Below are 15,100 nucleotides of genomic sequence, written 5' to 3' on the forward strand. Positions count from 1 at the left end.
CTTTTGTCAAAGTTTCTAGAATTTTGACTGGCACCTACTGGGCAAGCCCAGCATGGCACGAACCCTGCATCCAGCAGGGGTCCCCCTTCAGTCTCATATATAGCAAAAAGTACATGAAAAAAATAAAATAAATCGTAAGCGAACCCAACTCTGTGGGGTGGCGGGAGGGTTTCGTGAGGACTAACATCCTGCTGTCCTGTGAGAACACCTATTACAGGTAAGCAACTCTGCTTTCTCACAGGACAAGCAGGATTGTAGTCCTCACATATGGGTGAATAGCGAGCTGAGAATGCACGAACAATGCACCAAATGCACCCAAAGATGTGCAACAGGCACAACAACAGGGGTGAAGTTGGGTAGGAGGGCATCCTGAAAACCCTGAACAGGCTGCTGGAAGGATGCTGGGAATTTAAGCTGAGAATAAATAGTGTAGAACAGACTGGCCAAAAATGGAATCTTGCCTGGCAGCCTTATCTAGGCAATAATGGGCTGCAAATGTATGGAGAGAGCTCCAAGTAGCAGCCTTACAGATGTCAATAAGCAGCATTGAATGGCGGTGCACCACTGAGGTCACCATGGCCCTGATAGAATGTGCTTTTACACTTTCTGGTAGCGGAAGACCTGCTTGCTGGTAGCAAAAAGCAATACTGTCTGCTAGCCAGGAAGAAAGGGTCTGTTTGCCCACTGGATTACCCAATTTGTTTTTATCGAAAGAGACAAATAGTTGAGTGGATTTCCTGTGGGCTGACATGCGCTCTAGATAGAAGGCGAGGGCATGTTTGCAGTCCAAGGAATGCAGAGCCTGTTCTCCTGGATGCGAGTGGGGCCTGGGAAAGAAAGTAGGTAATATGATGGATTGATTGAGGTGAAACTCCGATACTATCTTTGGTAAAAACTTAGAGTGGGTGCGGGGCAATACCCTGTCATGCAGAATTTTAGTGTAAGGCGGGTAGGTGACCAAAGCCTGTAATTCACTAACTCTGCAAGCAGATGTTATTGCGAGAAGAAATAGTACTTTCCACGTGAGATAGCGGAGATCACAGGAGTGGAGAGGCTCAAATGGAGGTTTCATGAGCCATCCTAAAACAACATTAAGGTCCCAAGCGGGGGCTGATGGGCGCAGAGGATGTTTAAGGTGGAGTAAGCCTCTCATGAAGCGCATCACTAAAGGTTGTGTAGAAAGAGAAACATCTCCTACTCCGTACCATTGTGGAAAGCAGCTACCGCACTGCATGCACTCTTATAGAGGAAGTTTGCAGGCCAGACTCTGACAGGTGCCAGAGATAGTCCAGAAACTTCGCAGTGGAACAAGTGAAGGGATCTATGGACATGGATGTGCACCAGACCATAAACCTCTTCCATTTAGAATGATAATATTGTTTCGTGGAAGGCTTTCGTGAAGTGACCAGGACTCGGGATACTGACTCTGAAAGTTTAAGAGGTTGGAGTATTAACCTTTCAACATCCAGGCAGTCAGAGACAGGGCCGGGAGGTTGGGGTGATGTAGGCACTCTTTGTTCTGGGTTATCAGTAATGAATCTGACCCCAGAGGAATGCGCTGACATGCTGATAGGTCCTGGAAGATTGGAAACCAGATTTGGCATGGCCAGTGAGGGGCTATAAGAATCGTTAAGTCCTTGTCCTTCCGTAACTTCATGAGAGTTTTGGGTATGAGTGGAAGTGGAGGGTATGCGTAGAAAAGACCGCTGGACCATGAGAGGGCGAAAGCGTCCCTCGGCGGTGATTGGCGGCTGCGAGTGAGCGAGCAGAAGTTTTGTACTTTGCAGTTGTGGATGGATGCAAAGAGGTCTACGTGGGGATATTGTGTCTGCCACCATGGGGTTGAGAGACCATTCGTGTGGATGAAAGGACTGACTCAATTTGTCCGCCAGAACATTGTCCATGCCCACGAAGTAGGTCACTCTGAGGCACATCGAGTGGGAAAGAGCCCACGTCCATATTTGCACAGCTTCCTGACACAGAAGGTAGGAACCCGTTCCCCCTTGCTTGTTGATGTACCACATCACCACCTGGTTGTCGATTTGGATTAGGATGGCTTTGTTGGAGAGGCAATCTTGAAAGACATTTAGGGTATATCTGATTGCCCGAAGTTCCAGGAAATTTATCTGATGTTTGGACTCCTCTGGAGACCAGGTTCCCTGAGTCTGCAGGTTGTTGACACGAGCACCCCACCCTAGGTTGGAGGCATCCGTCGTTAAGGTAATTTGAGGTTCTGGAGCCTGAAAAGGTAGGCCTTGAAGGAGATTGGACTGAAGCATCCACCAGGCTAGCAATAGGCGAAGCTGTTTGGTAACATGGACAATGCTGGACATTGGATGATAAGCCTGAGTCCACTGAGATTTTAGGGTCCACTGTGTTACTCTCATGGCTATAAGGGCCATTGGAGTAACATGTACTGAGGATGCCATGTGCCCCAGCAAAGTGAGGAAATGACAAGCCGTCATGTAACTCCGAGCCTGGAGGTGTTGCGCCAGGGACGCGAGAGTGTGAGCTCGATCCTGAGAGAGGAAGGATCTTGCCTGAATGGTATCCAAGACCGCCCCTATGAAGGAGAGGGTTTGAGTTGGAATTAGCTTGGACTTGGGATAGTTGATCATAAACTCGAGAGACAGAAGTGTATGGAGGGTTAGACGTAAGGAGGCTAGTGCATCCTTTTGTGTTGGAGACCTTATCAACCAATCAGCAAGATAAGGGTAGACATGGACTCCTTGACCCCTGAGGTAGGCCGCAACCACTACGAAGCATTTGGTGAAGACTCGAGGTGCGGACGCTAGGCCAAATGGCAAGACCCGATACTGGAAGTGTTGGGGCCCAACTAAGAAGCACAGGAATTTGCGGTGAGACGGAGCGATCAAGATGTGTGTGTACACGTCTTGAAGGTCTAGAGATGAGTGTTGAAGGTCTAGAGAGCAAAGCAAATCTTCTCTTTGCAGAAGAGGTAGCAGAGAGCCCAAGGTTACCATCCTGAACGTTTCCCTTTGAAGATACCTGTTTAAGGTGCATAGGTCCAGGATTGGACGTACGCCCCCTGACTTTTTTGGAATGAGGAAATAATGGGAATAGAACCCTTTCCCCTGTTGGGAGGGGGGCACTGGTTCTATTGCCTGTGAGTTGAGGAGGGTTAATACCACCTCTTCTAGAGGGGCGGAGTGTTTGGATGATTCCCATCTCGGCCGAGGTGGGGGGTCCGCCGGTACAGTCATGAAGTTGAGATGGTAACCTTGAGTCACTACCGAGAGTACCCAGGGATCTGCGATGATCATGTGCCAGATGTTGGCAAAGTGACACAACCGACCACCGACGGGACGAGATGGGAGAGGAGGTTGGCTCATGCTCTCCAGTGAGGAGTCAAAATCCTGAAGCTGGGCCTGGCTGAGGAGCTGGCTGGGTCTTCTGAGGCCGGGCTTGTCTAGACTGACCTTTCTGGTAAAGCCTAGAAGGATGACCCCGAGTAGTCGGAGGATAATATCTCCATGGCTTGAAGGTCAACTGCTTAGAGTCCCTCCTGAATGTCCTCTTGGAGGTGGACGGGAATTCAGAAGGCACCGAAGAAAGCTGACGTAGTGTCTCATGGTGGTCCTTAAGTTGCGCTACGGTTTCTTGGATTTTATTCCCGAAGAGATTATCTCTAGCACAGGGCAGGTGCTAGAGATAATGGTGCTAAGACCAGTCCTGTACATCTGGTCTTAGGTTGGAGGACTTTAACTAGGCCCACCTACGTGCACTAATCCTCGCTGCAGACACTCTAGAGGCAGTGTCAAAAACATCATAGGCAGCACGGACCTTGTGCTTGCCAGCATCTAGACCCTTCTGGGCCAATGCACTGAGTTGATCCTGCAACTGGTCAGGTAAGGTTTTAGAGAAATCCTGGATCTTCTTAAAAAGGTCACTGTTATACTGGGTCATGTATAATTGCTAGGAAGCAATGCGAGAAATAAGCATTGAACCATGGAAAGCACATCGGCCAAATGCATCCAGGAACTTCTGCTCCTTCCCTAGAGGCATGGAAGAATGAGGATTAGAACAACGTGCCTTCTTCTGGGCCAATTCAATGACTACAGAATGATGGTGAGATGTGTATTTTGAAAACCAGGGGCTGCTTGTACGAGGTAGGTGGCATCTGTTTTCTGGTTCACCGGTGGCACAGATCCTGGATGTTCCCAATTTCTTTTCAGCAGGTCAAGAAGGACTTCATGAACAGGAATGGACATGATTTCCTTGGGCACATCTACAAACTGGAGCACTTCCAGCATTTTGTGCCTGGAGTCCTCTTCTGTCTGAAGCTGGAATGGAATAGCCTCAGACATCTCCTTAATAAAATTGATAAAGGACAGATCCTCTGGACGAGAATGTCTTCTCTCCTCAGGGGGAGATGGTTGTGAAGGGATGTCCTCAGAATCCTGGGAAGAATCATCGGACCAAGGCTGGTAAGGCTGGTCTCCAGCTCCCATGGGATCTTCAGATGGAAGGAATGGTGCAATTCCTGTGGGATCAGGCCGAGGCATCAATGCCACCGGAGGAGGCACTGATGGCATCGATGGCGGCACTGACGGCATCGATGGTGGCACCAACCGAGGACGATGCAGCCTCGATGATGGAATCTGCACCGATGGAACCGGTGACACCGGTGGGTGAGTCGGTGGCGGGACTCCCGAGGGTCTGGGGATAGGCTCCGCCCTCGGTGTGTCCTCAATCCTCCGATGATAAAAGAATCAGAGTGGAAGGCGTGGGACAAACTGGAGTCTTTGGATCCACTGGTGGAAGGGCACCGATCAACACGTCCAGCTTGCCCAGCAGAGGTGCGAGCACCGTGGGTATTGGATCGGCAACTGGAGCTGGAATCAGTGCTGGTGTTGATGGAGGCTGGACGCCCTGTGGTACCTTTATGATGGCCTCTTGGATCATCCAATCCAATTCCTCGCGGATGCCTGGGGCATGTAAACCCAGCTCCAGAGTAGGAGGCAGTGCTGGCGTAGCCGGAGGGTCCATCGGTGAAAGTGGAGTCGCAGCTCCCAGCACCAATGAAGGTGGGGAACGCCTCAGTGATCCAGTCGCTGAGGAGGATGGAGGCTTCTCTGGATGGGATTTCTTTCTGGGAGGCTCTATCGACACCAATGCCGAGGGCTTGCCTGGATTGGCGGACTTAGTCTTATGATGGTAGTGCCGGTACTTTTCTCGATGTTTACCTTGGTCCTTCTCCAGAGAAGGAGTCGCCTTCTTAGCAGTCGTGTCGGTTGGGCAGCACCGGTATCCCGCTGCTGACGAGAGGTCAATGGCACTGGTTCAGACGAAGTCGAAGCGCTCGGAGTCGATGGTTTCACCTGAAAAAGAAACTCCATCTTTTCTGAGTGGGCCTTTCAGCCCTTCGGCATCATTTGGGCACATTTGGTGCAAGTTAAGACATCATGGTCTGACCCTAAACACAACTCACAAACCCTATGAAGGTCTGTGATGGACATTGTACGAGGGCAATCGGGGTACCATTGAAAACCCGACGCCATTGCTTCGACAAAAATTTAGCCGCGGTGCGGTTGATGGCTGGTAGGCCCCAAAGGGAAAAACTCGACGGGAATCGACCGCAACTTAGGGTAAAGCCTTACCTCACAACCGCGGACACGGAAATGATGGAGGGACCCCGGATGGGGGTAGAAAATTTCGAAATTTTTAAAGAGGTTCCGTGAGGAAAATTCCTGTCAGGAATCTCTAAAGAGCTCCTTAACCCTCATGGCTACTGCTGCATGGAAAAAAAGAGACTGAAGGGGACCCCTGCTGGATGCAGGGTTAGTGCCATGCTGGGCATGCCCAGTAGGTGCCAGTCAAAGTTCTAGAAACTTTGACAAAAGTGTTCTGTGATTGGGCTCCATCCTGATGATGTCACCCATATGTGAGGACTACCATCTTGCTTGCCCTGTGAGAATTGTATTTATAGCATAGTGTTGTTTTGTGTGCAGCTTTATATACTAATAGGCTGGTGTTGTTACCATGCTCTGAGTGCAAACGTGGGGCCAGTTCACTAAAGGTCATTAACAATTAGCAAAATCCAGAGACTGCAGGATTTCATTGATATTTCTTTGACTCTAGAGGCATACTAGAAATCTCTGGGTGTTGTATATTGGGTTGGAAGAAGTTGTAATGGCTGAATTAACCTGCGTAGGCTACAAGAGAGGTAGAATCAATTGCCCAGGCCAGAAGGAGAAAGCAGTGGTGACAGCTGAATTGGCCTGTAGCAATTGTAGCTTTAGAGGTGGGAGAGACAGAGGCTTGTGGGGTTAGGCCTAGAATGGAGGGGTTAAAGAATGATTAGTAGGGTCAGGCCTGGGGGCAGGGAAATGAGAGTGCTGGGGTCATTCCTGGAGAGGGAAGAAATAGAATGTGTATATGAGACAGAAAAAGGTGAATTTTAAAAGCCCGACATGTGCATTAATTAGGGGATATGCAAAGAATTTGGGCTTGTGCATGCTAAGCAGATTTTAAAAGCCACCGAGATATGCGAGTATCTCTTGCAACATGCACATCTCGAAAGTTTTCAAAAGGGGTGGGGCGTGAACCTGAGATGTGCATGTAAATACTTATGCAACTCGCTGCACACTGAGGATCCCTGCTGGGAGATTTTACTTCTGCTATTGATGCAGTGTAAGTTAAAATTAAAGAAAACTAGGCAGATCTGTGGGGTATTAAGAGTTGGGGCTAACTGGGTGGAGTGAAGGCTATCAAACCAGGGGGGTGAACTGGGGATGAACTGGTAAAACTGGGAATGATGGTGCACACCCTTTTAAGATCCCCCGATTTATGTGATAGAAGTGGGATTTTTGCACACATGCACGCACTCAATTAAAATTTGGCGCACATGTGTGCGCATTCAGGTTATCTTATCACATGCTCGTATATGTTGTGTATATTATAAAATGGCTGCTTACATGGGCACAGGCTACATATGCATGCAAATGTGTGCACACACTCCGGTTTGAAAGTTACCGTCCGTGTGTATAGCTGTCAAACACCTGGTATTTGACTAGCCTGGCCAATTTTATTGAAAGGAGGCCAGCAGCCAACAGGACCTTCAAACTAGAAATGTTCATGCCAGTGATCTGCTTGTCACTGGCACTGAGCTTTCTAATCACATTCTTGGCAGTTATAGTGCTAGCATGCCCATGCATTCATATTGTCAGATGCCCCTTGCTATGCTCCATTCTCTCCACTCATGCATGGTTGCTCCTCTCTTGAAAATCCTATCACAGACCCTAACTCTCACAAAGACAACAAATGGCAAAATGATAGGAAGGGAATTATTTAATACATAAAGAAAGAACCAAAAGACACCACACAGCACTCTTGCAAAACCTCTGTCATTTCATTCTGTGCTTCTACACCTAGATTCAGTTTTCCTCCCTTTAGTGCAAGCAGTACTGATAGCTAGAGTATGTGCTAGCCTTCATTTTATATGTTGTTGACCAGAAGATGAGGAGCTGAGAGAAAATATATCATAGTGGAAGCACTAAATAAAACATAGTGGAAGGTACTAAAAAAAAAAATCCATAGCATTCAGTGCTATTATACACACATTAAAACATTTTGAAACTTTTTTTTTATAGCGATGGCATCTTCTTTATATCATTAGCTTAGTAAAGTGCACATTAAATGCAATTTTAGCATCCTTCAGGTGAAAAGTTTCTTTAGTATGACTTCTATTGTATCGGTGCCAGTGTGTGCCATTTACAAGATAAAGTGACTACTGACTGAAATTGGGAGAACTTAGTGCTGGAGAAATACCAGGGGCAGCTTCATCAAGTAAGCTATGATTTTTGCAATCAAGATTTGAGTTCTTCATAGGGCAGATGGATAAAGGATCCCAGTTTTTATCTTACTGCTTCCATGTATATATTCAGCAGGTAATCAAACCACAGAGACACACCTCTCTAAAATTATAATGTAATTCCAAAAAGAGAGGGCAAAATATATATATATATATATATATATATATATATTAACACAATCAAAAGAATTTTTAAAAAATATTTTAAAAACATATATCTAATTATATGAGGAAAGCAGTAAGAAAGACTAATATTGTGTAAACAATGTAATCCACTGTCTCTCGCCCACTATGGGCCTCAAACAGTATCAGATCTAAACACCGTCAATTGTAATCTATTGCAGACCTCATTTAATATATAAAAAAAAAATTTTCTGCTTTAGTCAAAAGAATTTTAATCACATTCTGTAAAAGTAACTAGCCACCATATACTTAGCTTGAAAAACCATTCTTCAAACAAATATTAAAAAGACCTGACATGCCTCCTTTTAACCACATTGTTCTGAAATGTTCCCAGTGGTAGAGTCTGGTCAGAGGAGGAAACCACATGTGTTGTTTCTGCTGGAAAAATTACCTACAGAGAAACCAGGCACAGACCCCTGGAGCTAATTTTTCTGGGACAAGAAATCAAAAATACCTGCATGGTTTTGATGTACTTATTGGTACAAACCCGGCAAGGTTTGTACCAACATGAGAGTTTGATTATTTGCACAGTATATAGTGTAAAGCTCAGTAAAGAATAACCTGTAAGTGTGAGTATGGTGGAAAACTCTAGAAGAAATCCACAAACACAATATGGGAGCAAGGAACTGCACTCCAAGTATTCAATCCAGTCAAGCAGGGGAATGCAGTAATATTTATTCAGTCCCACACTTCAAATTTCATAGAGTTAAATCAATAAAGCTTATATATATATATATATATATATATATATATATATATATATATATATATTAACACAATCAAAAGAATTTTTAAAAAATATTTTAAAAACATATATCTGATTATATAAGAGGAAAGCAGTATCAGAAAGTGTGGGACTGAATAAATATTACTGCATTCCCCTGGTTGACTGGAAAACTCTAGAAGGCCATACTCTTGTCCATGTGTCAAGTGACATGTAAAAACCCAGCACTGGGGCAGGCATGCGCTCAAGACTGTATAAAGTCAGCATGTATAGAGAGCTACGATTACCATAAAAAGGTGGATATCAAAGAAAGATATAAAATAGTAATAAATGAGGAAATAAACGACTGGCATTGTGCTTTGTTATGACAGGCAGAGTTTCCAAGCAGAATCCCCAGTCTCTCAGAAAAATATAGAACGACTGTATATGCTTTCTGAGCCAATTTTTCTTTTAATAAATACAATTGATTTTTGAAATGTATGCTGTCTGCCCATTTGTAATTAACATAAGCTAATTGCAAATATTAAAACTTATTTGTACTAGATGAGTGAACGATAAGAAGATGCCATACTGGGTCTGTACACCAGTTAGAATATGTTAGAATATTCTTATACTATTTACATAAAGAAAGACAAAATAAACGAACTAACCGCTTCACAGGTGTCATCATGCTTTTTCGTGATTACTTCCTTGCATGGTTCCTGCTCTAGGCTTCTTCTTTGCTCTCTTTGTAAATTAGTATCTTCCTTACTTAAATTATTTGAATTTGATATTTCCATCTGATATACAAAGAGGTTGAAACAAGTAAACAATGAATGGAGAGATTTTCTTCCATCTACATGTGCCATTAATGTCCTTCTAATCAGAGGACAACTTTCAAAACAAAGTACGCAGGAAAATCGGACTATTTGAAAACTGCCTTTTTCTAGGGATAGTAGTTTTATTTAGTCTCGTTTCATGTTAGTTTGTGCTTTTCTGTTTAGTGAGCATGAATATGAAATGGCACATCCTATTTCATTTTAGTGCAGGTTGTTTCAGTTTAGTACTTACTAAAATGAAATAGAATGCACTAAAACTAAATAGTGCACATGATATAAAATCGCACGTCCATGTGCACGTGCTGGGAAGCAAGCGCACATGGATGCACACGCATATTTTTAAAAAATCTACCCGAATATGTTTAGCCAAATTTTAAAAGGTGCTCTCAAAGACATCTTGCATACACATTAGTATGTTCAAAATGAGCTATTTTACCACCTTACCCCCTCTGCCTGCACAAATAGTTGGTGAAAAGTACATGGGTGCTTTTAATATGTGCACATTCTGCTAGCTGGTTTTCAAAGAGTAATTAGGTCGTTTCTATTTGAAAATTAGTTATAAAATATATATGGTAAAAGTACCCTTGTCCGTTTCAACTATGTAGACTATTTGAAAGATTTCCCTACAGCATAACGAAGCTGGAAACCATGAAAAATCTGGATATTGTATTATATTTGCTACTCTTGCCAAAGGAGTTCAAGGGCCAAAATGAAATCAGACATTAATCTCTTTCAGCCAAGCCAGCACAGTCGATGGTCCTGGACTTCCTTATTGCAAGGGTGATTTAATTGATAGGAATAATTATTATGATACATAATTTCCATGGAGGCAAACACTATTTATTAGCTGCAGTGTTCACAGTGGAATAAACCTTTTCCTAAAAAGAATTAAATACATTACCTCCAGCTTCTCTTCAAGTTCTTTTAAGTATCTAAATAATTCATTAACGGAATGAAGAACTTCTTTGTGTTTTGCTATTGTTTTTTCAATATACTTAATTCCTTCATCAGGACCTGTAGACAAGTAACAACATAATGCACCGACAGACTATTCATTCAGGTTCCAGTATGAATAATATTCACTATTGCATGCGCTATGATTATTACTGCTTGTTGTACTTTTAAGCATAGTTGGAAGGATAGCTTAACTTTTTAAGGCTGGGGTGCCTACTTTCAGTATGCTGGGGGCCACAAAACAGTCTGGTTTTCAGAAAAATCCTAATGAATATGCATGAGATACATTTGCACATATAGTTGAGGCGGTGCATGCAAATATATTTCACGCATGTTCATTAGGAGCATTCTGAAAGCCAGAAATGTTTGTGGCCCTTGAATATTGAAGTTGGATACCCCTGGTCTAAGGTGCCACCGATTTCCATCTAGGTCACAGCTTTTCAAAACTGCCCTGGTGACCCCACGGTCAGTCTGGTTTTCAAGATATCCTCAATGAATATGAATATTCATTGTGGATTCTGAAAATCAGACTGGCTGGCTATGTGCTCACCAGGGCAGATTTGGAAAGGTCCCTGCATTAAGTCAAAGAGACGATGAGTACCTGCTCTGACTGGATAATAACAGTAATTGTTCAACCTGTCTGTCAGTGGTTTAGATAAGGGTACTTTATGATAATAATGAATAGGACAATAGAATAATGAAGGGCTATGCCTTTTTAATTGTCTTGCTCCTGTTTTATATTACAAGTGAAAATAAAATATTATAGTTACTATACAGAGGGTCATTTTTAAAGCCATTTCTGTGAGTAAACCAGTGCTTTTAATTTGGAAATAGACTTCGGCAAAATTGCCTCCATTATGCATCTGCTTTTACCCACCCTTTAAAGAGGTGTTCTTGTAGGGAGGGGTTTGGAATTATGCACAGACTGCTGCAAGTTCAAAAGTGCATGCATGACTTTCCCTGCAAAACCGATGCACACACATGATCCAGCTGTAAATGTGTGTGGATAGTGCTGGTGAAAACTGGTGTAAAGTCTGCGAGTTAAAAGTACCTGCAGTCATCATTACACCAATGTGCACAGTCACACAATTACCCCCTTACTGCTTCAGTGTTCATGTCATACACAGTAAAGGGGCAGTTTTCTAACAGCCTGAGGAGGCAAGAACGTGCGCAAGTTGCACGAGCTTTCAAAACAGATTTACACACCCCTGGTCTAATTTGAAACTTATCTCACCAAATTTACCCACTCACAATTAGAGCTGCTGTTATGGGCATGCTAAGTTTCAGAAAAATGATTTCATAGTTTTGAAAACGCAAATTCCAGATCCCTCCCCATCTCTGCCCACGGGGACGTGTCTGCATGATCCGGGTAAAGTTACATACAAACAGGCGATATGCACCAGTCAGCTGGGCAATTTTGTAAAAGGCCTTTTCCATGAGCAAAACACTTTTACTCATGAAAATGCCTTTGAAAATTGCCTCTTAACATCTAAGTATTAATTTTATAGAATTCACATTTAGTGATTCATAAGGAAAAATTGCCTGAAGGTTAAAACATTTTTATCGGTGAATGTCTAGTCTTTACTTGAGGACATGGAGGCCAAAAAGCAAGTTAGAGGCGATTACTGCTAAAGAAAAATGTATTTTATAAAGAATTTTCCCATGATACAGGAGCTAATCAGGAATCACAATTCATGAGCAACATTTAGCCATAAGACAAACAGTACTGAGTGAACAGTGCTCACCGAGCAGAACTAAGACTTAGTCACTATTAGGGATGTGAATCGTTTTAGGACGATTAAAATTATCGTCCGATAATTTTAATATCGTCTTAAACCGTTATGGAACACAATACAATAGAGATTCTAACGATTTATCGTTATAAATCGTTAGAATCGTGAGCCGGCACACTAAAACCCCCTAAAACCCACCCCCTACCCTTTAAATTAAATCCCCCACCCTCCCGAACCCCCCCCCCCAAATGACTTAAATAACCTGCGGGTCCAGCGGCGGTCCGGAACGGCAGCGGTCCGGAACGGGCTCCTGCTACTGAATCTTGTTGTCTTCAGCCGGCGCCATTTTCCAAAATGGCGCCGAAAAATGGCGGCGGCCATAGACGGACACGATTGGACGGCAGGAGGTCCTTCTGGACCCCCGCTGGACTTTTGGCAAGTCTTGTGGGGGTCAGGAGGCCCCCCCCAAGCTGGCCAAAAGTTCCTGGAGGTCCAGCGGGGGTCAGGGAGCGATTTCCCGCCGCGAATCGTTTTCGTATGGAAAATGGCGCCGGCAGGAGATCGACTGCAGGAGGTCATTCAGCGAGGGTTCCGGCACCTCGCTGAATGACCTCCTGCAGTCGATCTCCTGCCGGCGCCATTTTCCGTACGAAAACGATTCGCGGCGGGAAATCGCTCCCTGACCCCCGCTGGACCTCCAGGAACTTTTGGCCAGCTTGGGGGGGGGCCTCCTGACCCCCACAAGACTTGCCAAAAGTCCAGCGGGGGTCCAGAAGGACCTCCTGCCATCCAATCGTGTCCGTCTATGGCCGCCGCCATTTTTCGGCGCCATTTTGGAAAATGGCGCCGGCTGAAGACAACAAGATTCAGTAGCAGGAGCCCGTTCCGGACCGCTGCCGTTCCGGACCGCCGTTGGACCCGAAGGTTATTTAAGTCATTTGGGGGGGATTTAATTTAAAGGGTCGGGGGTGGGTTTTAGGGGGTTTTAATGTGCCGGTTTTGGATTTTACGTTTTTTCGATTTTTCACGATTTTTCACAATTTTTCACGATATTTTACCCCCCCAAACGGCAACAATACGATTCCCTCCCCCTCCCAGCCGAAATCGATCGTTAAGACGATCGAGGACACGATTCACATCTCTAGTCACTATGCATACATTATTGCTTTCACAGCTCTGTGCTAATTGATTACATTACTGGGCCCATAAAAAAAAGCCTGAACATCAAATTGCCTATTGTGCTGCCATATTTCTGAAAAAGATCTTACCATACACCTGTTTAGCCAGGTTAGTAATCTGCTGAATTCTTTCCTCTTCTTGCGGCACTGTAGGCTGAACAAATTTATTGAACTGCTTGTAAAGAACCTCTATGGTTTCTTTTGTCTTGCATTCGGCAGAATACTTCTCCACTCTAACCACTGTGCCACTTGTTTCCTCAAACCAAAACTGACACTGAAATATTATGAGAAAGGACACGTTTTTTTCAAATAAAATAAAGGAGTCACTGAGGAGCAAGATAAAATAAACACTGCGGAAATTGCTGTCATAAGATGATTGTAATCAACTATAACCTTGCAATAGATTTTAGTGTGGCCCTGGCTGCTAGAATCAAATAAATTCAGTTTGTAAAATTTTAACAGCACATCTCTGTTGACTGCAGTAACTTTGTTGAGTCAGGTGGTTTCCCCAAGTCCAGGGTTTCCAAGATAAGCAAAATTCTAATTAGGGCTTTTTATTTCCAGTTTAAACACACAAACTTCCTATTGTGAAAATCATCCCTTACAGTTCTGGGAGAGCAAGTCATTTTCTTAAATATATCTCCCTCCCATTAGAGAGGGGTGTGCAGGCTCCAAATTTTGGGGGGTGTTCCCAGACAAATTTTGTTTCATTAGGGTGGTTTATTTCTTTTTTTTTTTTAGTATGTTTTTATTTTCAGGAAATAGTGTGTGCTACTTCCCAAAATGAAAAATCTATACCCATTTTGGGTTCATTGGTGCCACAAGGGATTTGCTTTGTTTGAAACAAACCAAACCAAAAAAGGGGTTTCAACAAATTCACAGCCCTACGGTTAAGATCACTCAGTATTACTGCACTACTAGTACGAGAGGGCTCTGAAGAAGCCATGTAACCCATACACTTTGTCCCTAACATTTCTATAAATACTGTTTTTTGGGGGTTTTTTTTACAGAATGTCTAATATCCTATAAAATTAATTCATTTCTATGTCTGTTGTCACATGCATTTCAATTGCCAGAAATTTTAGAGGTTAATTTATCAAAGGTTTCTCTCATTCATTAAGGAAATTATCTTTTAATAAATCAGGCCTACTGAGAGCTACATTTTAATTTACCATTTAATACTTTTCACTGCTGACACTAAACAACTTAAGAAGCTTTCAGTCTACACTTATTCTGTTCCCGAATTTGTGTTTTTTCATCTGAAAATTGTATTGAAATGAATATTGACAGACTGCTAGTATTTTTCAATAACTACAAAATGGCATGGAATAAATCTCCCATCCATTGTTAAGGAAAAACATAAATCATTTTTAAATTACAACAGAGTAATACACATTTATTTCTAAAAATAAATAGGAAGGATGAAAAGAAAGTCTGCCTTACAGCAGAGACACCTCTGTAGTCTGACACTTGGACCAAGACTGCCAGGAAATTATCTTTAATCAGAAATTAGGATACCAAGGTGCTTCTTCTATTAGACTCATGTCCCAAAATCCCAGCTGGGTGTGATAACCAAGGAGTTATTATCTGAGATTTATAGAAAACACTGAAAGTTGAATTTTAAAAGATGGAAGGGTGCACATCTAGCACATGCATGTGTCCATACAATTTTATAA

General features: G+C 43.4%; 1 protein-coding gene across 3 annotated transcripts in view; it reads right to left on the reverse strand.

The window, feature by feature from the left end:
- CCDC141 (coiled-coil domain containing 141) overlaps positions 1–15,100 on the reverse strand; it is a 324,021-nt gene that overhangs the window by 19,585 nt on the left and 289,336 nt on the right. For all 3 annotated transcript variants that reach the window (XM_029605900.1, XM_029605899.1, XM_029605902.1), the window contains exons 20-22: positions 13,515–13,698; positions 10,461–10,573; positions 9,392–9,520 (exon numbers count right to left, since the gene is read on the reverse strand). In XM_029605900.1, the coding sequence (XP_029461760.1) occupies positions 9,392–9,520; positions 10,461–10,573; positions 13,515–13,698 (426 nt within the window). The remainder of the gene's footprint in view (positions 1–9,391; positions 9,521–10,460; positions 10,574–13,514; positions 13,699–15,100) is intronic.

This window comes from Rhinatrema bivittatum, chromosome 6, assembly GCF_901001135.1.
Source record: "Rhinatrema bivittatum chromosome 6, aRhiBiv1.1, whole genome shotgun sequence".
Lineage (NCBI taxonomy): Eukaryota > Metazoa > Chordata > Amphibia > Gymnophiona > Rhinatrematidae > Rhinatrema > Rhinatrema bivittatum.